This window comes from Hydractinia symbiolongicarpus, chromosome 6, assembly GCF_029227915.1.
Source record: "Hydractinia symbiolongicarpus strain clone_291-10 chromosome 6, HSymV2.1, whole genome shotgun sequence".
Classification (NCBI taxonomy): Eukaryota; Metazoa; Cnidaria; class Hydrozoa; order Anthoathecata; family Hydractiniidae; genus Hydractinia; species Hydractinia symbiolongicarpus.
In genome coordinates, this window is record NC_079880.1 from 18,641,651 (window position 1) to 18,667,037 (window position 25,387).

A 25,387-nucleotide genomic window follows, 5' to 3' on the forward strand; every position below is an offset into this window, starting at 1 on the left:
AAATCCAGTTTATGGAAAAATGTTCTATTTTGTGGCGTTCTGAACCCAATGGGAGTGAAGAGAAGGGAAAAATAATTTCTGGATATATGTAGACAGCTTTAGATTATAAAAGCCTGCCTTAGATATTTAGGATGGAACTGAAGTGTTTCTCTGTCATCAAGATAAAGTGGAGTTATGGGTCATAAATTAATTAGATGTGAAGTTTGTAATATAGAACAAAAGTTTTTTTTAAATGGTATGATTGTTGAATTCTTGCTTCAAGGATATTCTGTAATTTTAAGATTTGTTGAGCTAAAATATTAGAATGTTTCAGATAGTTTACAAAAGTTTTCAAACATTCTGTCTTGTAAAAGAGCTACTGAAGGACACTTTAGTACAATTACTTTTTGTAGGAAATAATTTGCAAAAAACTATTTTTTTGCAAAGTTAGCAAGTTTAAACATCTTATTTAAAATACCTCCTTAATTTGGATAACCTTAACCTTAACCCTAACCCTGACCCTAGCCCTAACCCTAACCCTAACCCTAACCCTAACCCTAGCCCTAACCCTAACCCTAACCCTAACCCTAACCCTAACCCTAACAAGTATGAGTACGTGTAATAAAAAGGATATAATCTAAAAGTGCCCAGCAAAGTGTCCTATAAAAAATACTTCTCTTTCGAAACCATACTTTTTGCTAAAATTAAATTGAAATAAAGATTTGAAATTATGACATGATTTTAGGATGATTTGATAAAATTGAGTCACAACAACATAGTTTATCATAGTTCTTAAGTTTCTGATTTAAACCTTTTTTTAGAAACACCGATAAACGATTTTTAACAATATATCAATTTTGACAAAGATACATGTGCAAAAAAACATTAAGTGTTATGTTAAGGTGTAAATAAAAAGGTGTGCTATGTTTGCTTGGTGCAAACCAGTTTCATATTTGCATATAAATTCAATTTTGAAAAAGTTTAGCTAGCCAACGTTTAGTTAGAACTAAGCAAATGTTTTTTAAAAATTTGACTAGCTTGATAATAAAGTTTGTGGTTTACAAATATAATCGACCACATCTCTGTTCGCTATTTTAATCTTGACCGAAAAAAAGGTGCTGGCTAAGGAGAAAAAACGTAATAATTATGCGAAAATGTGAAAGTCAATAATATTTCAATATCCGGTCAAGGATCAGGGTACCTTTCGCCATCATCTATCATATCAAGAAAACAAATTTAGTCCGTCGTTCATAAACTAAAATCTTGTAAGATTTGATTAATACTAGTCGTTAGCCCGTGGAAATATCCACGGGGTCGCCCGTCGCGTTCGCTCGTCCTTTAAATTTCTGATTTGCGCCGGTAAAGACGGAGTCTTTAAAATGGCTTGGGGAAGATAGATTAAGACAGACAAGACCTTGGACTGTCAGGATCCATAAAAATAGTATTTAATATAGGCCGTGAAATTGTTATTTTTGGAGAAGCCACTATGAATGCTTCGTATTATATCAACGAAAGCTGATAATAATGCTTCATTTTATGTTTAGTGAATAGAAAATCAGGTTAAAAAGAATCTCATATTCATCGCTTTATATCTGCGCTAAATCATAGAAAAATTTCAAATTTTGTGGTAAAGTCTAACTTTTTTTATTTCTTCTTCTATTCCCTAAATTATCCTCTTGACACACACTTTCAATCTTTCTTACTCACCCGCACATCTGCCAGAGCTGATCTTTTGCAGCCTTTCAGTTGCGAAGCATTCGTTTGGAGATGCTGTTTTTCCATTTCAAGAAATGGCTAAAAATTGCCATCTTCCAAAATAGATATAAACAAGATTTCAAAAATTCAAATATTAAAATAAAAAATGGAAAAAGTGAAAATCAGCATACACTAGAAGAAATTACGAACCAATTAATTCTAGTCCACGATTACTTCAAAAAAATTCGCAAGTTCTCGGAAAAAAGTTATAATTCTACTACGTTTGTTAACGATTGCGGCAGCCATATTTGTTTGTATTTTCGCCGTATCAATTTGTTCGTTTTGGGGAAAACATCAAGAGACGTTCCTGCTTATATACTACTCCCATTCCATCTGTAAAAAATAAACTTCCCTAAGACATTTTTTAACAAATATAATTTTTTGAGGTATCTTTCAATTTTTATTTTGTCACAGTGAGCGATAACATTTTCTGGCGAAACAACTCTTCAAGTTATTCACGGCTGTTTACATCGACAAAATCAGGACGTGCTTGAAAAAGACAAATTTTGACAATATCAACAACAATAACAACGACTGAACGCGGAGCAAAAAGTTCTTGGAGGCAGATTCAGGTGAGATTATTAGACCAGCGAACGAAGAAAAAATAGTGAACCAAAAGAAATAATGAACCAAGAAAAAAAATAAAGCTGGTATGATGGTCCATGTTCATCCTTTATGTATCTTATTCGTTCAACTCATTTGCTTCGTTTTGTGTACCCATGATCATAATTTACCTGATTTGACTTTGCAAACCGCAATAATTTTTTTCCTTTGCATGGTTCTTTTTGTTACACAGAAGTTGGGTTAACGTCTAAATTTTAGTTCTAATTTTTAAAAATACTTTTCAGACGTAAATGTTCCGTTTTGGCAAAATCTCTAGCCTCAACGCATTTAAAAACTAGGCTCTTATAAGAAAACGCAAACGCAATAGAATGAGCTTGAAAATATCCTGGTTACATGAAAAATTGGACAATAATAATCTCTATAATAATAGCCGTATTCCGTCTGTCTGTCTCTGCGCAGTCCCCCACTGAGTTAGAAAATGATGTTACGGAAACACGAATATCAAATGCAATATATTTTATCCACTTTGTTGCGACGGTTAAATATAAAGGACGGGCGAAACCGTGGATTTTTCCACGGGCAACGACTAGTAATAATAATAATAAGCTGTCCCATAAAAAGGTTTACGGACATAAGTTTTAAGATTGCACAAATTTTTATTTTTTGCAACATCTGCGAGCACAATATTTATAAATCTTTTTTTTTCATAAACATATGTAGAAATTCATTTGCTCGTGTGTTTGTGTTATTTCGCATCCAATATTTGAAGGTTTTTTTTTATAAAATACGAATGAAAAATTTTTTTACTCTACAATAATAGCGTCACACGAGAAGCCAAACATATAATGTCTTTGCAGTTCTAGTAGAGTTCAAAATTATTTTCTGTTATGGGCAACTGTTCTGTTAGCAGAGTTGAACCTACGAAACCCGAAATTGAAATACCTTTAAAAATATCTCACATTGAACGTTTAAAGTCATCGTGGAGCAAAATCAAGCCGAAATGGAGCGAAATAAGTAAAATTGCCTTTAGAAGGTATAAATTTGTTTTTAGTTCGTTGTTTCTTTTTTCTTTTTATCGTTTTTCTTTTTCATTTTCTGACCTCTCGACAATTTTTTCTTCCCCAAGACTCTTCTACAACTTAGCATTATACTGTTATCAAAATAAGAGGTTCTCTCAAGTGTTCCTTTGGTTCGTTTTTACACGAAATATTCTTTCTGGTATCAGTAATAGCTTAGCTGATAGCTTTAATCTTGCATTAATATTATTGCCTGGAAGGATTTTGCCAGAATATTTGCTTCCAAAGTAAAAAGGCACATGTCAACAATCCCTATAACTGAACTCTGTCAGATAATTTTGAGTATATCATTTCTCTTTGGTTGTCAGCACAGGGTTATCAAGGGAAGCTTTTTTATGCATTTTTGGCGCACATGGCTTAAGTAATAGCTGTAAATCTTTACAGAATTACCTTCACACTACATTGAAAAGGCAACAGTGACATCTTTAAAGTCTACCCTGGGCAAAAATCACAATTACCTCCTGGAGAACATATTGTCAAGCCATTTAATTCTTATTTGTTTTGTTATCAATGAGAGTACCCCATTAATAAGTGTTCAAGTGCACAACTTCCCTCATTGGACAGTGTTTAAACGTACAACTTTCCTCATTAAACAGTGTTTAAACGTGTTGGTCAAACGGTTTGACATTAACAAACATGGTTCAAATAATATATACGACCTTAAGTACTAGTTCAAAAACACACGAGAAATTGTGTATAATAAATAAAGTGTTTTTATGAGCATAACGCTTTTAAGCATATTCAGGCTCTTGTAGGGTTTTTTAAGTATATGCCAAGCATATTGCCCGGCCTTGGTGAATCCTTTTGATGTGTGTTATTTTTTCTGTTATTGGTATTTGAATTAAACACAGACTTTTTTAAATCTTTACGCACAATAAAACTGAATTAACATCACTGTATGAACTTGCTTTGTATAATTATGGTTTTAGTTTTGGCGCTGTTTTTTTTAAGGTGGAAAGAGGACCAGTTCATTGCATCCCATAAGACGACGTTTAAGTTTTTAATTTGTTTCAGCAATAAACAAAAAGTAGGCGTATCTAAGCCTGGTTGTGTCTTTCGCATAAGCCTGATTTTAAATTTTAAATTGCTTATATAAAAAACATGTAGACTTAACAGATGTTTGAAATGCTTGCATAAACAGCAACGTCAGAAAAACACCTATATACATAAAAGACACTATACAGAGATGGAACAAGACTGAACACAAAGATGAATTTGTTACTTTTTTAAGTGAACTCACTTGATGATTATTTTACGTACCGTTTAAAAAAATGAGATTTTGCATGCAATTTTTACTTGTAACTGTTAGTGTATATTTTGTTTATAATTTTTGTGTAGAAACGATATTTTAACCTTTTACCTCCTCGTTGTTAATACAGACAAAAGTATTATTAGTCAACGATGTTCAGAATAAAAATGATCGTTGTTCGTTTTTATTTAATTGCAAATATTCTGTAATTTTATTTATTTTGTAAACAGATGGTTTGGCACTTATCCCGAAATATGGGAAATGTTCAAAATTAAGACAAGCAACTTGGATGAATTGCTCGAATCGCCAACAATTTGTCGCCATGCAAAGAAATTTGAAGAATTATTTGAAATTGTTATTTATAATTTGGATAAACGAGAAAAGCTTGTCGATTCGTTGATTGAATATGGTAGATTTCATCACTCGATTGGCGCACAGCAGAAATTTGCAACAGTAAGTAATATAGCGAATTTTACTTTACAGTTAACACGGGAATTTAAAGAGAAGGGCTTATATATTATTGACGTAAAAAGACCCATCATTTCCTCCGGCGAGTTGGACTAGCCGAATGACAGAAAATGAACTTACCCCTCGATTTGAGTAACTTTAAACTAGCCAAAATTGTTCATCTTTAAGCATTTAACAGGTTTTGTTATTTAAAGAGTCTCCGAAAACCCGTCCCCATCCACCACTTGGATCAGCATATAAATCTACTGAAATCTTCTACTCCCAAAACACATAAGATTTTATTCCACAAAATGTGTTCACTAATTGTTGTTGCTGTAGGTCATCCTTTAACTTTATGTTAAGCATTTATGCAATTAGAGGCATTCTGCGCACAACTCAGGCTTTATTTCTGCTCACAACAAATTTTTTTCCACAACATAAAATTGCGGGCTGACGTCTAGGGTAAAAATAGTAACGACAGGGTGTAGCCTGTGTTTTTATTTCAACCAAAAATTTACAATTAACTTAAAATTTCACGAAAATTTATTCCACAAACTAAAATTGCTAAGTCATCGCTTAATCTGGACGTGGTGACGACAGGCTGCTCACTGTGTTTTTATATATCTAAACCAAATACACGGATGTGGTTTACCTGTACTGAGCACACAACCCGATGTCATTCACAATTAATTTCTAAACTCCACGGGATATTATTCCGCAAAATAAAAAATACTTAGTGACTGTTTTCGCTATGATAGGGTTACTGCTGGTTGTTGACTGTGTTTTAGCGACATAACATCCAAAATGCTTTATCGAGCTGTTAGCGATCCACTGGATTAACTCAGACCGGTCTGCCAGTCCTTAATCGCGCAACCTGGCGGTCAACGCCGAGTCATTCAACTCGTTTTTTATATTAATTTATTACTTCCTATTAAATTACACATGGACATCCACAATCTTTTAAATGAACGTTTATTCTTCTGTTCCTTCTATATGTACAGCATACATACCTGATTTTTTGTCTTTGTTTTTAATTCAGGTTTGTTATGAGAAATGCGTAATCAATATTATTAATGTTGTTTTACAGGCTTTAGCTACAGGTCTGAAGTTTGCTGTGTTCTCGTATTTGGAAAATGATCATAATCTGGAAGATTGTAAAACACAAGAAGCGTGGGACAGTCTATTCAGCTTTTTGTCTGGATTAGTAAAATTAGGAATGAGAAAAGCGATTGAAGAAGAAAAAACTAACGAAATGGACATAGGGATAGAAAAACTAAAGAAAGAAAATCAGAAATCAATATTCCACCAATTTGCTGCTAATAAAGTTTAAAACTGAAGTCATCCTCAAGTGTCACCATAAATTCTTTTTTCGGGTGAAAACTCGAAAGAAAGAACTGATAACTACACTATAAATGCCTCAAAGGATAAGTATATATATCATAGGTAACTCACAGTTCTCGTTATATGCTTTATATCGTTGGTGATGTTATGAAAGACGCGGCATTTGATACCTCATGAAAACGTTAGACATTTATTTTTATGGGAACAAAGCAACTGTAATCTTCTGCATATATATTTTTCTTTTTGCTTCCAGAAAGAAAAGTAAACCTTGCGGATTTTTTCCAGTTGAAACAAAATAAAAGCCATAGTTAAAACTTTTCATCTGTTGTGAAATATCTGACTGTTTCAGCAAATGATAAATCGTCCGTCTTTTATAGAGCAGAACAAAGAACAAATTTTTAAAAACCCTTGATCTTATCAGGACGATCTACAGTGTTATAGAAGGATTGTATTCATTGTCCATATTGCACTGACGGCCGTTCGAACATACCTTTTATAGTTTTTAGAAAAAATATTACCTGAACGTAGTTCCCATAGAAAGATGGTTAAATCTCAAGAATTTTCTTTTAAATGTTTTCTGACACCAAATTTATCTTAGAATACAAGTAGTGATTATGATAATTTCTTATTGCATTGTGTAATCCGACACAATCAGTTGTGAGAAACATGGCAACACCCTTATCAACAATTTTTAACGACCTTAAGTATGTTCCCAACGTTTTTACTTGCATTTAACGCGTTTCAAATTCTGTATAGTATCCCGGCGGCTCTTATCATTAGATTCTATGATCAGAATCCACGGTGTGCATTGAAATATGAAGTCATTAGAGTTTATTCGTCATCGTATCCACAACAATTTTTACTGCAAAATGTTTCTACGCACTTTGATTTCTAGGCCTAAGCCATCAAGTTTCTTATTGATTTTTTGAAAACACTTTCCTGTGTTCTAAATTCACTACTGATTTTTCAGCATCTGCAAAAGTCTCGTGAATATGTAGTCAGCCGCAAGTAAATATTGAGCGTTCGTCCTAGGGATAGTTTAAATATTGAAAAATTCCACTTGCTGGGATCTTCTAATTAAAAAATTTCTTACAAATCATTAAAACCAGAATATTTAAAAGCTTTTTATTTCAATAAAGCGTACTTGGATTTGCAAATTTGAACAAAACTCTCAAGTATTTTATTTTTTTTAAGGTATCTAGATTCTACTTTGGACGATTTTTATAACCACAATAAGGTGAAGCTGTTTATAGCCAACACTATGGCGATATCTGAAGAGTTTCTGCTACAGAGACGTCAGTTATAGGGTGATGAAAATTGCAATCTTGAAATGACACTCACTATGCAGACGTGTTTCCTAAAACGTGTTCTCTACATGGAGATTTTGTTATTGAGAGTTTGATCATCATTTCATCCGTTCCTGAGAAGAGCGTCTGTTTCTAAATAATTTCTAGCAAAAAGATGTCTGCTATATGAGGGGTTGACTATAAATACATACAACCGCGAAAATTTTCTCAAAAAACGAAGTAAAAAATCAAGGTGTAGTTTCCTGCCACCTTTTCTTCTTACTCAAACAGTTTACAAATTCATTACAACACAATTCACAGTTAGTTGAAATCCATTTTGTGTAAAAATCTGTTCACAAAACTTGGACTCCTCAACAGCTGTAGTGCCATCACCAGCTGTAGTATTAACAACGATGCAATGATTTTGGGCACGTAGTAAAAACTACCAGGATTCAACATTCTTTTTCTTCTTCTGCTTTCTCAAGTTTCCTTTTTTCTTTAATCGTCGAAGACTTTTTGGCCATTGTTGAGATGTAAAGAAATCAATAGAAAACATCTACCAACCAATATCGGAACCAATTATACGATCCTTCATATTCTATTGTTTTATCTACGTTTGTTATAAAAAATTTATTTCTTTATTTCTTAAAGAACTCGGCCGGGCTTTTTTGTTATGAAGGCAATGTAACAATAAGAATATTTGATACCAAATTACCACCAAATAATTTAACAGTCCATGAGATCATAACACGGCTAGTACAATCCTAGTTTGAATGACATCTTATATGACTAACTTTTTGTGTATTTTAAGAGCCGCGTGTTTATATTTTGACATTTTAGCATTAAGTAACCGAACTTACAAAAAACGTTTCTGTCTAAGGGAGAAATATTATGAAATATACTAACTCTCACGCAACTTTACTAGTAGTCCGCTATTTCGCATTTATTTTGCGCATGTTGTTTTGCAGTTAATATTTTTTGAAAAGAAAACCTTTGGTGGTAGTTTTGTAAAAAACAGAACTGCTTTTCAATAGAAATAAGAAATACGTGGGGTAACTAATAGATGTTACTTTTTCAAACCCTGTCGCAAATTAAGGACAGCACAAAACACAGTAGCTACAAAATTCTACGAATTTGCTTGGACCCCGACAATAATTTGCAAAATATGTGGTAGTTATTTTTTCTTTTTAATACCATCAACGTTAGCTAGCATTAATATTTAAAAACAACAAGTAAAGTAAAAAGTGAGTATTGCGTCGCTCGTGTTTGTTATATGCGGAAGCTCAATATCTTAAAAAATCTTTTGTTGTAAATATTCCACTGACGTTCTCAATTACGTCACACGGTTAGCAAAAAGAATAATTTTTTAAAAACGTTTTAATTTCTAGAAAGACGTATACGTTTACAAAAATGGGAAACCGTTGTTGTGTTGGAAAGAGAAAACCTGAAATTGAGTTACCTTTTAAGACATCTGACATTGTCCGTTTAAAAATATCGTGGACCAAAATCAAGCCAGAATGGAACAAGGTCATTAAAATTGCTTTTAAAAGGTATGGTGTAGATTATTACTATCTCTTCTCATTTTATTTTGTATTGTTATTGTTGCCCTCTAACATTAAAAAATACTGTAATTTTAAGAAAACCCCGGAGTGTTTTTCAATTCTTTTAGTGATTCAAAATTTTGGATCAATAAAGGCTTTATTTTATATCAATAGTTTTTACGTTATAAGCAAGGTCTCAAATTTCGATGCAAAAAAACACTAACTTCACTGCAGTGCCGAGAGTGTGGACGCTGAACGGAACATAGGTTAGGATGTTTAAGTTAATTAGAAATTATTTGAATAGGCTGATAGGGGAAGTCGAAAGTAAAACTTTTGTAACCTTGCAAAATCATCTGTTTGTTTTCAATAAGACATAACGTGATTAAATGTTTTTTTTAATTTCCATTTTGTTTGGGAAAGTAAAATAGGATGGACTGTAAAAAACTGTTGTCAAATTTTCTTTATCTTGTTGAAGGTGGTTCAGCGCTTATCCAGAAATATGGAGCATGTTCAGCACCGCTGCACAAAACTTGGACGATTTGCTGGAATCACCAATCATTTCACGCCATGCAAAAAAATTTGAAGAATTAATTGAAATTGTCATTTACAATTTGCATAAAGGAGAAGTACTGGTCCAATCGTTGATTGATCATGGCAGATTTCATCATTCGTTTGGTGCACAACAGAGATTTGCAACTGTAAGTATTTTTACAGTTTCGATGTTTAACTAAACAATAACAAATCAAACCTTAATCATACCAGTACTGATGAATATCAGTCGTGGACACAAAGCATGTGACAAGTCAAAGTTTTAGGTAGAGTTTCTCCACATCTTATCTTCCCTCTTGATAAATTAAAATATTCGCCAAAAAAAAAAAGATTAGACTATTCACTTTTATCCATAAATGTTTCCAATGTCGACAATTGTCCCAAATGTTTCACAAAATTGAATAGATTTAAAGATTGTAACTTTTGTCTCTGAAATCACTACTTCTAAACGGATTTATAAATATCATGTTTTTAAAGAGGTTGTTAAAATAGAAAAATATCAGAGGGATTATTATTGAAGAAAGTTTGATGAGAAGTATCTGAAGAAACTACAAGTATATGACTTCTTTCTAATATGAAATTCGCGAGTGCGAGATGTGAGAAAATGGAGCAGTAGCTTCTACTTCTATTTGATTTTTAGACTTTAGCTACAAGTTTGAAGTTTGCAGTTTTCACGTTCCTGCAAAATGACGAAAGTGTGGATGATTGTAAAACACAAGAGGCTTGGGACAGTCTATTCAACTTTTTGTCTGGGTTGCTGAAATTAGGTATGCGAAAAGCGATTGAAGAAGAAAAAAACAGCACAAATGACACAAAACAATCAAAAAAAGAGCAACAGAGATCAATGGCAGACAATTTACGTCACTTATTCGAATGTTAAACAGGTGTAATACACTTAGAAACAGCGTCGGTGCGGATGATTACTTTATGAAAGCGCATTCAAGTTGACGAAAATTCCAACGAAGGATTTTGAATAATGAAAATATAATGGAAGAGTCTTTGAGGATTGATGGGTGAGCTGTTAAAAAGAAAGACATTGTGTATTGAATTAAGAAACTAGAAGCAGATTCTTTTACAAGGGACTGTTTCAGCAATTTTTGTTATAGTCTTTATTGTTATTGTTATTTTATTTTTTGTTGTTGTTGTTGTTGTTGTTGTTGTTGTTGTTGTTGTAGGAAATATATCTCTTTGTAATTATCGTTATCGATGTGGTTTTGGAAAAAAGTACCAGCAATAAAATACATTTTTGCATCCTCATTTCTGTACTTTTCATCTGGTACTTTTGAGCGCAAAAAGACAGTAATTGTGCGCCAAAAGTTTTTTGATTTTTTTTTAATATTCCGTAAAAATTCCATTCATATTTTCTCTCTCGATTAGTTCTGAAATCTAAAAACACGCTACATAGTATACTTTTGCATCCAGATAATCAATGTTATGTTATCTAAATGTCTAAAAAATCCCGTGTAAAGATTGTCATACTGCTGATTTTAGTGAAACAAAACGAATGTTCTAGCACAAAAGGCCGTACGCAACATTAATACAGACAAAATAAGATTGCGGACCACAGCTGGGAGAATGATCATAATTATAGACTGGGATAATAAACATATCATGAACTAAGAGAAAGATGAAAAACCCAGAAATGGTATACACAAAAATACTCATATCAATAGCATTTCTTATCAAATTCAAAACACTTCGAAAACCGAACATTAAGAAAAAGTGAAAATGGTTCGAGAAAAAAAACATGAAAAAAAACTTTTAGAAAAAAAAGAAAACATATTGTTTCCATTAAGGTCCGTAATTACTTTAATCGTTGTGATGTGATTGGTTGATTTCGATCTTCTAATTATCACCTTGACTAATAAACAGCCAAAGATAATTTGCGATCTTTTTCCGTCGATAATACCTGTAAATGTCAAAACGTAGCCTAGAATAAACTGGCTTATATGAGATGAAAATATTTATATTATTTAACGAGAGTGACTGAACAGATGAGTGATATAATACATTACTTGAGAATTATTACTTGCGCAGAAATAACACTTTATATTCTAAACGTTAGTGTGACACTCAATGTTTACAATTTTCGGGGGGTGAGAAGACTTTATTGGAGGGGAAGCGTGTAAAATATCAAGAGGAGTAGGTGGTTTGCAATTGAAACAAAAAATTTTTACGTAATTTCTACATTATCATCATCATCGTCGATTCTATGAAATGTTCGCGCAAAAAGTATGTAAAAACGCCTCTTATTTTTTTTTGTATCGCGTTCCGAGTGTTACTTAACCTGTGCATTTGTTATAATATTTTTCGGTAGATTATGTATTTATGTTTTTCAATTTCGACAAATTGTTCAAATCAGATACGCTCCCAGTAACATTCAAAGGTGACACAAAAGTCATGAAATTGCATATTTGTTAAGGTTTTATTAGCTTATTCATCTAGAAAATATACTTTCAAGTTCCAAACTACATCAAAAATAGACCTCTGCGTGCAAAAAATACAACAAGAGAACTACCCTGATATCTTGTTGAGACGTAAGTATTAATTAAATAGGGCATAAAAAATTGAAAAGGTTTCCCTAACATTTCCAGAAATGTATTGTAGCAATGAAAGGTTTTCAGAAGCCAACTTAACTTAGTAAAAATAAAAACAAAGAACAAACATTTTTTTCCTGACGGAGAAAATAACAATTCATTTTTTGTAAGCCATCTTTAATAAATGGAGGAAAACTAATTCACTTCTACTTTTTCAGTTAGCAGTATTTATTTCTAAGAATGCTCGGATGTGTTCAAGTTAAGTATTTCACGCTTAGCAAAATAATACACAAATTATAAAAATCGCTTCAGCAGTAAAATTTGTGCAAATAATGGGGTTGATAAGAATGATTGTTACCCTCCCAACAGTCGCATTAACCTCATTGATAAAACTACTGTGGCGAAAAACTGCTTACTTTAAAAATTAGCGCGAACTTAACAGAAGAAAGACAAATATGAAGAAATAAACGCAAAAGTTTATGGCAATTTCTGTTTTCTTTTTCTTTTTTTCCTAACTATTATACAATGGTCAGCCTAACATCAGTTGTTGTGTACCTAACAATTTACCATACTGTCTAAAACCCCACCTCGTCTCCAGGACTACTTAGGTTCATAGCTACTAGTTCGTTCTGTCTCAAATATAAGAACGTTAGAAGTCCTAGGGACTATAATGTTTCAACATTGTATTCGCTATTATTGTTTGAAACTTTAGTACTGGTTTCAATTATGAATTTATAAAAGTGCTGCTGTGAATTAGCTTAAAAAAGAATCAACCCTAATTTTTAACAAGCTTAATCTCGCGCTGATTCCCACAATCCGTGACTGAAATAATTAAACAAAGGCAGTTCTTTTCGTCAAACACGGACAAAAGGTTAAAATAGCCGCTACTCTACAGCCTGTCGGCTGTAGAGTTGCTTCTTTCGCGCACACGTGAACCATTTATGGCATTGTTGGAATACGTCGTTTGAGAAAGAAAAACAATCAATGTTCGTCTGACGTAACCCGCCTATTGTTGCACCATAATCCGTTGGATCAAACGAGACAGATAGAATTGCCTCTCTTAATTGCAGCCCTATTAAAATAATTTATACCAGAGTGCGCAGGTTATTGAGAATATCTATTTTGTAAGTTACTAAGTGGGGAAAAAAAGTAAAGAAATAAAATGGACGAGTTTTAGTATTTTATAAGAAGCAGTTTAAATTTTTTTTTCAAATGCACGATATCTAAGTCCTGCAACCATGAACATATATAATGAAACAGCAAGGCTAATTAAGCCGCTATGAGAAATCACGTTGATTGTTTTTATATTGCAGTCGGGCATTTTGGAATTGTCAATGTGCAGTGACTTCGGATTCTAAGTTATTTTGTCAAATACATGCTCTTGAAACATAATAATTGTGGTTGACGACAGCAAGTTTATTTCTCATGAATTTGATAGCGGCAAGAGACCGCTATGAGAAATCACGTTGATTGTTTTTATATTGCAGTCGCGCATTTTGGAATTGTCAATGTGCAGTGACTTCGGATTCTAAGTTATTTTGTCAAATACATGCTCTTGAAACATAATAATTGTGGCTGACGGCAGCAAATTCATTTCTCATGAATTTGATAGCGGCAAGAGACCGCTATGAGAAATCACGTTGATTGTTTTTATATTGCAGTCGCGCATTTTGGAATTGTCAATGTGCAGTGACTTCGGATTCTAAGTTATTTTGTCAAATACATGCCCTTGAAACATAATAATTGTGGCTGACGGCAGCAAATTCATTTCTCATGAATTTGATAGCGGCAAGAGACCGCTATGAGAAATCACGTTGATTGTTTTTATATTGCAGTCGCGCATTTTGGAATTGTCAATGTGCAGTGACTTCGGATTCTAAGTTATTTTGTCAAATACATGCTCTTGAAACATAATAATTGTGGTTGACGACAGCAAGTTTATTTCTCATGAATTTGATAGCGGCAAGAGACCGCTATAAGAAATCACGTTGATTGTTTTTATATTGCAGTCGCGCATTTTGGAATTGTCAATGTGCAGTGACTTCGGATTCTAAGTTATTTTGTCAAATACATGCTCTTGAAACATAATAATTGTGGCTGACGGCAGCAAGTTCATTTCTCATGAATTTGATAGCGGCAAGAGACCGCTATGAGAAATCACGTTGATTGTTTTTATATTGCAGTCGGGCACTTTGGAATTGTCAATGTGCAGTGACTTCGGATTCTAAGTTATTTTGTCAAATACATGCTCTTGAAACATAATAATTGTGGCTGACGGCAGCAAGTTCATTTCTCATGAATTTGATAGCGGCAAGAGACCGCTATGAGAAATCACGTTGATTGTTTTTATATTGCAGTCGGGCACTTTGGAATTGTCAATGTGTAGTGACTTCGGATTCTAAGTTATTTTGTCAAATACATGCTCTTGAAACATAATAATTGTGGCTGACGGCAGCAAGTTCATTTCTCATGAATTTGATAGCGGCAAGAGACCCTGGAGAGGAGGATGCATAATGTTGATTTAAAGTTCTACCACTTGTTTAACCCATTTTTTAATCCAGTGGTATGGAATATAATTATATCTGGGTTTTATCAAAGCATACATAGTAAAACAAAACCGCTACATTATCAACGAATTCGAAAAAGGAAATCTTGGCCGAGCTAAGAACTGACTTTTTAAATTTCTTAGGCAAATTTGATTTCAAATACTTTGACTTACATGTAGAAATGCAGAAAACGGTTTTATTTTTTTTCGCAAATTGTGATGACGTCTTATATCTGACATCCGGCGGGAAATAGGTGCAAAGCTCTAGGGAAATTTATAAAAGCCAAAAACATATATACTATGGTTTTGAGCCATTCCAGTGAGCTATCAGTAAGGCAACATAAAGACAAAAGTAATTAAAATTTGTTGATTGTTGCAGAAAAACTGTCCCATATGCTGAAATCTCCCGGAAAAAAAACAGCCTTCAAATTTAAGTAACATCTTCGCCAAAATCAAAAAGTAAAAATAAACTTAACACAAAAATATGTGCTATGTTTAATAAGCTTTGTTCACACTAAATTGTTAACGACTTAACAGCGTTAAAGATGTTGTGTTTTAGTTGACAGTGTTAGTGCCCTTAATAACATCGATAGCTTGAATTATTTCGCATGATATGCTTGTGGTATTGACCTTAACGGGAAGAAACGAAACACTTCGTCCAAATGTAGCAAAATGATTAATTCAATAAACCCTGACCTCAGGCATCTAACAACATTAACCATTTGAATGCATCAACCATTTGAATTATTGTTTGTATGGTATAAACTTGGAAAGTGCTTTTTATAACATCAGCGGAGTGTGTGGTTTCACAGCAAGTGGGCCACCCAGTCCTAGTGTTATTGCAGCAACAAAGAGCAGCGCGTCATTTTTTCCAGTAATATGCATGAAAACCTACTATCGTGGACGTTGCTGAATAGGGATCTCGCAACAATGTCCTGTGTCACCTGCTCGATTAGAAAAGTTTTATACAGGTGTATTAAGTATCATTTTCTTTGACAGCTTGTGAAGACTTGTGCATTGTTTACCTGATACTTAGTGCAACAAACAAAAAAACATTACGATAAAGATGGTGGTTAAAATGGTAATTTCTATTTGGTCTGTATTTTCATATGCGGTCAAACTTGATGTACGTACAGTAACTCCCGGGATTTAAAAAAAGTGGTCGTCTTTTGGTCTTCACCAAACTTGTGGAGTGCAAGAAACTAATTGAAATTAGGCAAGCGCTGTGATCTCCAAGTTATGCAAACTGTAATGTGAATGTAAATGCTTTACTACGTATTCGTTTCAAGGTAGAAAAATGTGGCCCATTTGTCTTCAGTTTTTAAATAGAAATAATGATCTTCTTACACAGGTATTATTTTGTCTTAAGATAAGTCGTGTGTTATGTAGGTGGTCGTAACAAATGACAATAAAATACAATTGGGGTAACACGAATGTGGGCGTCTGAGCGGGTCACTGTAAGTTCTTCGCTTTTAACTTTATGAAAACAAGAAATTTTATGACAACCAAAATGGTAACTCTAAGGCATCATGTATTCCAAATATCAGCACGAAAACGTCCTACAAAATGTGTTATGTAAAAACCTTTTACTATTTTCACAGCATCGACTTAAAGAATTTCGTATTCGTTTTTGATAGATTTCATCAGGCAGCACGCATACGCGATGCCACTAACCTAAAAAAATACACATTTTTTTTTATAACAAACATGATATTTTTTTGAAACTGTGATAAAAGATAGTTTCAACTACTAACTCGTTAGTTTTTACAGAGGTAAATTCTTAAATTAACAGGATTGCTTGCATTTTTAGAGCAAAAAATAGGGGTCTGGCCTATGAATCTTACGAAAATCTTCTTTAAAAAGTTAAGAAAGGCCGAGTCTAAACCCCAACAGTATGTTTCTCATAAAAAAGGGGAATATTTATTTAGGAGGTATACAATACCTGATTTTAAAAAAAGCTTAAAAGATTTACCTGAAGCAATGCAACTGAAATGGCGACTCCTCCAACGATTGCCATGTTGTTCTGATAAAAAAATAAAATAAGCGCTGGTTTTTGTAACAATGAAAAACAAATAAAGCAAAAAAAGTAAAGCAAAAACAAAAAAATAAAAGCGAAATTCTGAATGTGGTTTAGTAAATATTTTAAAGAAGAACTATAGAACACATCAGCACAAAATTCATTTTACACCTAATATACATTCAAGAATGGGAGAAAACATATTGTTTTTAAAAATTAAACAGACCTTGTCTGACTTGTTGATCTGGGAGTGTATTGAAGTATGATGTAAGTGAGGTATCTTTCTACAAAAGCAACACGACAATCAATCTTACCTTGATGTTGTGTGCAAATGCTACGGCACCAACAACTAACTCAATAATAACCATGATACCAAGAAGACAAGAAAATGCAAGTATCATGGAATAATGTCCTCTAAAGCCAACATAACATCCAAAACAACTGACAAGCAGTGTTATGAATCCAACAACGATAAGAGACACGCATAAGTTGTTTGATAACTGGTCACCATTATCTATCAGTATGCATCCCACGATGATTAGTGCCACTCCACTGACCTAAGAAGAAAGGCGTAAGTTTTTACTTTACAGAAATCTGTTTTTCGTTGCATTCTGAAATATACCTACATTTGTTTAGAAGGAACTCTTCCAGCATCCATGCTGTGAAAATACCTATTACAAACCTAAGAATGAGGGAAATGAAAGGAGGTATTTTTTTCCACACTTAAATGTTCAAAACGGTTTGTGTAAAAATGTCTCTTTTTTCTTTGCCGCAGAATTCTGTAAAAAAATATAATTCTTGTTGAGGGAACTTTATGAAACAGACACTTGTTTTATTCGTGAGTTTGGCAGAAATCCACCTACTCCATAACAATTTCAGAACTCCATAAAAAACCTTCTGAACACCTTATAAAACTCCCTAATAACCTTCGAATTAGGCAACGCAAACCAACTGTCTTTATGGTCTAAAAAGCATATATTAAGACGTGTTTTACTTTATCCCTTCATATTGCATAAACTCCTGATTTTTACTGTGTTTTTCTCCTATTTACCACCATAACAACTTACCCATATCAGTTGATTGCAGATATAAATAAGATGCTTAAACACATTCACTTCGCTTGAAAAAATCATGGAAGAAGTCTGTTCCTCCATTTTCTTTTAGCTTTTCAAATTACTTGTTTTTTCCACGCTTTGCAAAATTAAACGGATGTACTCAATGTTTTTGTTGTTGTACTGTGACCCGAGATGGGAAGTATAGACTGAGCTTACGATGTCTGTGTCATTGACTGAGGGCTTTGTAGTGCAGTACAACATCAAAACCGATTAGCATCCGTTTTTTACCTGACTGCATCTAAACATAAATTTTCTTATGTAAACAAAGTCAAGCAGAAAAAAATAGACGTTCGATTGTATTACTTTGGGAATTCAAGTTTTGTAAATTTACAAAACATCATCTTCGAATTCGAATTCCTGTATACTTAGTTAGTTAGTTTTATAAGTTTGAAACAACAAGAAATTTAAAAAGAAACTGTATCCTGCCAAGTAAGGGAAAGAAATGGAGGGAGTTTTTTTTACAGCTTTTGAAATGGACTTTAAATAGTGTTCAGTTTAGCATAATGTCAATGTGTTAGAAATCTCACCAATTTTCCAGCAATATTTAGTCAGTCAAACTTTAATCCTGTCCCCACTCCGCTCCATCCCAACATAAAAATATTTGGTTATAAATTTATTAGTGTGGTAAGTTAGCCAAAAAGAACTTCGTCCCCAGTTCAGTACACGACTTAAGTACGAATTACGAATTCTACCTGTGAACTTATCCATGCGTATAGATGTCCACTAATTTCTACGTCAGTTTTTAAATAAAGCATGCCATTTAAGGCATAAATTGGAACTCTAATCGAAAAAATCTTAAACATATTAAGCTTAGGCCATAGGAAAGAATCACCTTAAAACTTCTGTGAAAATTGCTAGTAGTTGAAATTCGTCGTAACGCTTGCAAGGTCAAAATAAACAAAATAAATATTTGAAATAATAAAGAAGTCAGTTTAAAAAAACAAAGAGAAAAATATTAAATGTATAAATGACATTCATAAATGAGTTAAGTCGAAAGGACTTCTCCTTTGTTTTTTGTAAATTTATACATTTAATGTACCCCTTATGTCTCTAATCCTCTGACTGGGAGCGTTTCGCAGCTTGGTCCCAATTATGCGTCGCATTTCTTGCTCATTCGCATCTTTGAAACGCTCGTTGACAGAATCTATAGAGAAAAAAATAGCTTATTTCCAGATAAATAATGGACTTTCATCGAAACGTAGTCAGAAAACACACCATACATAGAAGGGTAACAACGTAATACATCAGCTAATACACTTACCTTACTATAATTTTATAAATTAATTTGCCGACAATCACAAAACAAAAGTACTTACTTTTTAAAAGGTGTCCCGCAGATGCTTTCATTAAAATACCGCCAATTTTTATTGAATGAAAAATTGCTCGATCCGCGAAATTTTAAATTTTTGTTTATTTTTGTTAGCAAAATCTGAGCCTTTCTATTGGTAGGCCTACTTCTTCAACCGACTACTGAAGATGAAAAGACAAAAATGACAAGAAATTTGTTTTAAGTAGCTAGTTTCAGCAGGTGTTATATTTTCTAATGATTCTAGAAATAAAGCGAGTTTAAAAATTACTTGAAGTACAATAAAGTACAATAGATATAATTTCAGCTGGTTATGCTTGTTTTTATCGACGGTTTCTTGGATGGAACAGCAGACGAATCTTTACTCTTTTTCTTTTTTTCCCATTTGGCAGGGAACCCGCATCGCAAGATTTAATTAAAAATGACCCAAGAATCTTTAAGTTTCAACAAAACTCACTACAGTAACGCAGATGAAGCTTGCAAAATGTTCTCAAAAGAAGTTCTCAAACCGTACATAGAAAACGTTATTAAAGAACAAGAAAAATTATTAAATTTACCACTTGGTCAAAAAACCTTAGTCTTTACTGGAAAAATGACGAAAGAAGTATTGGATCTGTATGAGAAAGAAGATATCGAAATCGTCTGCGTTCCTGCTAATATGACGCACTTACTCCAACCTCTGGTTTTGGTCGTAAACGGTTACGCAAAGAAGAATACACGTAGAAGGTTTAACGATTGGTATACCGCTCAGAGTGGTCTGCAACCAGATGAAGGTAAATCGCTGCAAGACATCAGACATCATCATCAATGGATGGTGGATTTATTCAATGATCTGACGAAAGGTGGCAAGAATGTTATTAAAAACGCCTGGAAAGCAGCAGGTATCACTGAAGCGCTTGAAGCTTGTGTAGAAGGTCTCGAATTACTTGACCATTTCCAGGATATCGATCCTTTGCTTCCAGCTTCTAATGCAGATGATTAACCGAATTTGAGTTCTTTTTCCAGCCTTACAGAGGAACAATTGAAAGTTGCTTACAACAAACGAAGTGAAATAGTAGTGAATGAATTGGATAAAGAATCAAAATATGAACCGATCTCTGGAGATGAAGATGATGTTGACTTCTCTCGTACCGCGTTTGACGCTTTTGATTAACAATTAAGATTCGTTTCGTTTTTTATCTAGTGGTGTTTTTATCCATTTGTGTTTATTTTACCAGACGATATAGTTCTGTTGAAAAAACTTTGAACTAAAATGCAAAACTACACTTTGTCTCGGTTGGTGTAGAAATGACCGGTGTAACGAGGTCGATGAGATTGTGCCATTCGGCCTCGAACCCTCTTGACAACTTATTTTACCTTTTTCAAAAATTGCTATTATTAAATCATCCGCGAAATTAAGTCCCGCGAAAAATTAGAACATCCCTCATCCGCGAAAATAAGTCTCCGCGAAGTACTAACATTTCGTAGATGAGCTCAACCGCGAAATTAAATCCCCGCGAAAATTTAGTTGTTATTTTTTGTTCACATATTATAAACAACATTCTCTGTAAAATTCAGCCATTTATTATATAATTTAAAGGTGAATATTGGCCTGAATGTAAGACCAGTTTTGTGTCTAACCACAGGTTTCCCCATTAATTTAAAGTCTTTGTATTCCAAATTTTTATTAAAAGAAACATTCTCTGAAAAATGATCCCAAAAACATGACTACGGTGGCCGACAGCTGCCATGCAAAAAAAGAATCTAAAATTAAAAAAATAAATCAACTTTGTTTTGGATCAAATGAAATGAAATAAACTTTGCTTAAAATCATTTCATTTGATCTAAAGCAAAGTTGATTTCAATTATTTTTATTTATCCGCGGGAATGAAAACATTGGTGAATCTTTTACGCGAGATTACATGAAAACTAGCCGAGGAGGTAAAAAATTTATTTATAAAGCGGTTCGACATTGATTTTTAAAAGAATGTCTTTAGATCTAGAACTCTATAATGTTGTATTTATTATAATGTAGTCAAGTTTAGCTTAAGATAAACATATTTCATATTCCTGTACAAGTAATTGATTCACTAGTCACTAGTGTTTGAATTGAAATGCAACCTCAGAAACAAAAAGTTGTTTGTTGGCGCGCGATTATTTTTGCGCAAAAGGCGCTTCTTTTGCTTCCCGTACAAAAGTTTGGCTGATTTTTTCTGCCATTTTAAGTCTTATCGCTCCTGGTTACTTGTTGTGGATTTTCGTGTATGTATTTTGTCCTTATCTTAGTCTTTCAACTATGGTTTTACATTGATTTCATATCATTTTGGAGCTTAAAACATTTGGATTGCATCATTTAAGGAACTTATAGCTAGCTAAATCAGGTGCATTTTGGAAAATTATTCTGCAGAATATGTATTGCAAAAGGTCTTATGTCACTCGATCCATAGTTGATGCTCCAAAACCATCCTTATCAACAGGGGTGTTTCCTGATGTTTGCTTATTTTGTTGCAAGAGAGAAAAGAAGACAGGTGTGGTGAAACAAAAGTTAGTTGCTGCTTTGACAGAAAATTGACACTGACACTAATCTTAAGTCATTAGCTTTTGAATTACGGGAGGCTGTTTTTAATGCTGAAAAAGGACGATTACCAGCAAATTTGTTAGTACAGGACATTGGAAAAGGAGAGATTGATGTTCCAGAAGCCATTTCAAAATTTCTATCATATCTTTTTGCAGGACCAGATATCCAAGGATCAAATTCACCTTCAAAATTACGAAGAATTAAGGCTATCAGCCAAGATATTGTCTTCGCTGTTACTTCTGGACGACAAAAACCTCCAAAACATCTTACACTAGGCCTTACTATAAAAAGTATTTCAGGGAGTAGGAAGATAATTGAGATATTAAATTGCATTGTGTGAGCTATCATTCAATCGAAGAACTGGAGACGAAACTCACGCTTGAAGTAAACAAAGATAAAAAATACTATGCCTTATAGAATGAAAGACGATCAGAACTTGGGTACTGTTGTAGCGTTTGACAACTTTAACAGGTTTGTGGAAATTTGAGTGGAAAAAGCACATTGCATGACACTGTATGAATTGCTTATCAAATACAAAGAAAATATGATATTACTGTCCTAAATTATAGAGAAACAAGTGAAAAAGATCAGTCAGTAGTAAGGAATTGATGCCTTCCATCAAGAAAAAGAGAAGAAGAATTTTTGCCTTGCAGGAAGAAACCAAAGATGAACAAAGCTACATTTCTACCAAGAAACGATAAAAGAAGACTGTATATACCTAACTCGTACAAACAATCTTGGTTTAAAGATATCCTTTGGATGATTGATCTACTTGTGAATGACACGAACAACATACCAATATGGGTTGGTTGGAATGCTTCATTACATCTTTGCAATGATGAAAATGTTCAAAAGATATGGTATAATTGTCAACTTAACCAATCTCCTACATCAAGTTCACGGGTTCTTGAAACAATGAAGAAAGCGCAACGATTAGCTGCAGAAGGAATTAAAGACAGCATTGCTGTAACTTACGATCTTGCAATTTCAAAAGTTGCAATGCAGATTCAAGTGGAAGAATCACCCAGATTCGATAATCTGTTCATTGCCATTTTCCATGCAATTGATAAATTTATAGAAGAATCTGGAGGTTCGTATGTCTTAACGGAGAGCAACATTTTGGCTAAAGGTTGTCTTAAAGGTTTTATAACTGGGAAGAAAGAGATGTAAACGCCTTCATTATCTACTCAGTGTAGCCTTTGAGATACTACATTTCAAGTCGTATATGGCACAGCTGTCAAACGTTGAAGAGGTTACCAGTATTATTCAATCAGAATTGGATGTTATAAAGCAAAATGAATTAAATAGTCAATATACACCTTGCACAGAATTTGGTGCTGTCTTGAAAGGGTATGAACAATACCTTGCAAAGACCAAGGAAGGTGCTCATGGGAAAACAGCACAATACTGGATCACTTATATCAACATGTTTCATCTTTATCATGCGTTTATTAGAAGCATTCAAATCGGTAATTTTTGGGCTATATACGTATTGTTTATCTAAAATTGGAGATATTTTCTTTGCTTTTAACCATCGAAATTACGCACGATGGCTCGTAAGGTATCACGATAACTTACTGAGAGTAGAAGAAACACATCCAACTGTCTTCGAAGAGTTCCGGAAAGGTTGGTTTTCCTTGCAGAGAACTGAGAAATCATTCTCTGCACAACCTATTAATTTAACTCTAGAACAAATCATTAATGCTGATGCAGCAAGTGAACGAACAGGAATCGGAGCGTTAACAAACTTTATATCTGCAAGGCAACGCTGGACTGACAGTCATTTTGTTCGAACCGAATTTATATCTCATATTCTTGACGATCTGTACTTGACAAAAAAGGAAGATGTCACTCAAGACCTAAAGCTAAATCAGATAAGGAAAAATAACACCAACCTTAATGCAATCATAACATCAATAGAAGAAACAATGAATCCATTCTCCGAAAATGTAGACAAAGATAAGTTATACAACATTGGTACTAGCAAATGTGCAGCAGAGGATACTGAAGATTTTCCTCTGAATGTAATGAAATCTGGTTCTGATTTGTGCAAGAAACTTTTAAGGGAATGCATAACTAATCCAAAGCGGTTTGAAGAAAGCATCAAAAGACAATAGTTAAAAACATTTGCAACAGAAGCTGGGATTCAAAAGATTCGAGGACCAAATCAAAAGGTAGTCGCAATTAGTATGGTACGAGACATTTTTAGTTCTATTCTCTACCTATCTTTACAACAGAAAGTTGATATGGCTGAGGTTTTAAAGTTTCCTCTCACTCCAGTACCTTTATCACTGAGTCATGTAGATGGACCAATGCAAAAAACTACAAAAGCTTCGATCATGAAACACTTAGAATCTAAAGTTGTCACCATTAATCCTTCCTATGTCAATACTACTATTATTGATGCAATTTTTTTTCTTCACTTGCAGTTTGATTTACCTACCACTTTTGGTGAAATCTCCCATTATCTCTTTAAAAAATGTTAAAAGTGAGTCATACATTCCGTTTTTGATAAAACAGTATCTCCATCAATTAAAGATTGTGAAAGACACAAAAAAATGCTGGACGGGAGAGATTCTTTTACATTTCAGGACCAGGACAGAAGCGCCCTGGAAGCTGGATCCAGGCCTTAAGAAACGACCAGTTTAAAGAATCTCTAGTGCAGTTTCTTGTTCAGAGCTGGGAGGATGACAACCTTGCTCCTGTACTTCAAGGAAAAACCCTGTTTGCAAATGGAGGTAATATTTGCTACTCCTACAAAGTTCACGATGATATGATGCTAAAAACTGTGGAACCGCTGTTGTACTGCTCACACGAAGAAGCAGATTCGCGAATAATTTTATCATGTCACATCAATATCTTCGCCAAATAATGTACTGATTCGCACAGCTGACACTGATGTTATAATTATTACACTCAGTTGTTTTTCTATACTCGATCAGCAAATCAATTTATGGTTAGAGGTTGGTTTGTACACAAAAAATACACTTAGATATATCAGTGTCAACCAATTGCACAAAAAGTTGGGTGATATGCTATGTAAGTCACTCCCTGCATATCACGCTTTCACTGGTTGTGATTATAATGCTGTTTTTAGTCGAAAGGGAAAGATTCAACCATTAAAATTGTTAGAAAAAAGTGAAAAGACTCAGCAGATATTCGGCGAACTAGGTATGTTTCTGTTATATAAAAGAACATATAAAAAATTTACAATAAAATACACGAAGCTTTTCGTAAATAAAACTTTACATCTTCATGTAAGTAATACTGCTAATACAATAAAGCCACTATATATATAATAATATTTTTGCCGAAACTCTCAAAGGACTTTGAATATGAGATGAGTAGAATAGAAAATAAAAATACATTCGTCGTAATAAGAAATTATATTTTTACGTCACGCCGTTATGGAAAAGTAATAATCTTTTTTATTCAACTTGTTCGTTAAGAACAGGCCTTAACGACTTTATATAGAATGCCTCTAAAATTCTCCGCCTTAAACAGTTTTTAGGAGCGCAACTTA

At 33.5% G+C, this 25,387-nt stretch overlaps 2 protein-coding genes across 2 annotated transcripts; one reads left to right on the plus strand and one right to left on the minus strand.

Moving 5' to 3' along the window:
- The first annotated feature begins 9,103 nt into the window (after window positions 1-9,103).
- Window positions 9,104-11,392, plus strand: LOC130647214 (uncharacterized). The gene is made up of 3 exons (XM_057452993.1): window positions 9,104-9,247; window positions 9,714-9,936; window positions 10,428-11,392. Exons 1-3 carry the CDS (start codon window positions 9,108-9,110, stop codon window positions 10,665-10,667), a joined length of 603 nt encoding a protein of 200 aa, XP_057308976.1. The 5' UTR covers window positions 9,104-9,107; the 3' UTR covers window positions 10,668-11,392.
- A 4,988-nt stretch (window positions 11,393-16,380) lies between these two features.
- LOC130647334 (uncharacterized) lies at window positions 16,381-19,004 on the minus strand. Its single transcript, XM_057453146.1, has 4 exons — window positions 17,954-19,004; window positions 17,201-17,443; window positions 16,842-16,892; window positions 16,381-16,543 (listed from the first exon to the last, which is right to left on the minus strand). The coding sequence occupies exons 1-4, from the start codon at window positions 18,038-18,040 to the stop codon at window positions 16,478-16,480; spliced, it is 447 nt and encodes a 148-aa protein (XP_057309129.1). The 5' UTR covers window positions 18,041-19,004; the 3' UTR covers window positions 16,381-16,477.
- Between the last annotated feature and the right edge of the window lie 6,383 nt (window positions 19,005-25,387).

Excerpts from the sequence above, each read along its gene's own strand:
- LOC130647214 (XM_057452993.1), top strand. The coding sequence starts at position 9,108 with ATGGGAAACCGTTGTTGTGTTGGAAAGAGAAAACCTGAAATTGAGTTA. Across the intron at positions 9,248-9,713 it reads ATTAAAATTGCTTTTAAAAG|GTGGTTCAGCGCTTATCCAG; the intron begins GTATGGTGTAGA and ends ATCTTGTTGAAG. Across the intron at positions 9,937-10,427 it reads CACAACAGAGATTTGCAACT|ACTTTAGCTACAAGTTTGAA; the intron begins GTAAGTATTTTT and ends TTTGATTTTTAG.
- LOC130647334 (XM_057453146.1), bottom strand. The coding sequence starts at position 18,040 with ATGGAGGAACAGACTTCTTCCATGATTTTTTCAAGCGAAGTGAATGTG. Across the intron at positions 16,893-17,200 it reads CATTTGCACACAACATCAAG|AACAACATGGCAATCGTTGG; the intron begins GTAAGATTGATT and ends TTTTTTTATCAG. Across the intron at positions 16,544-16,841 it reads TTTCAGTTGCATTGCTTCAG|GTTAGTGGCATCGCGTATGC; the intron begins GTAAATCTTTTA and ends GTATTTTTTTAG.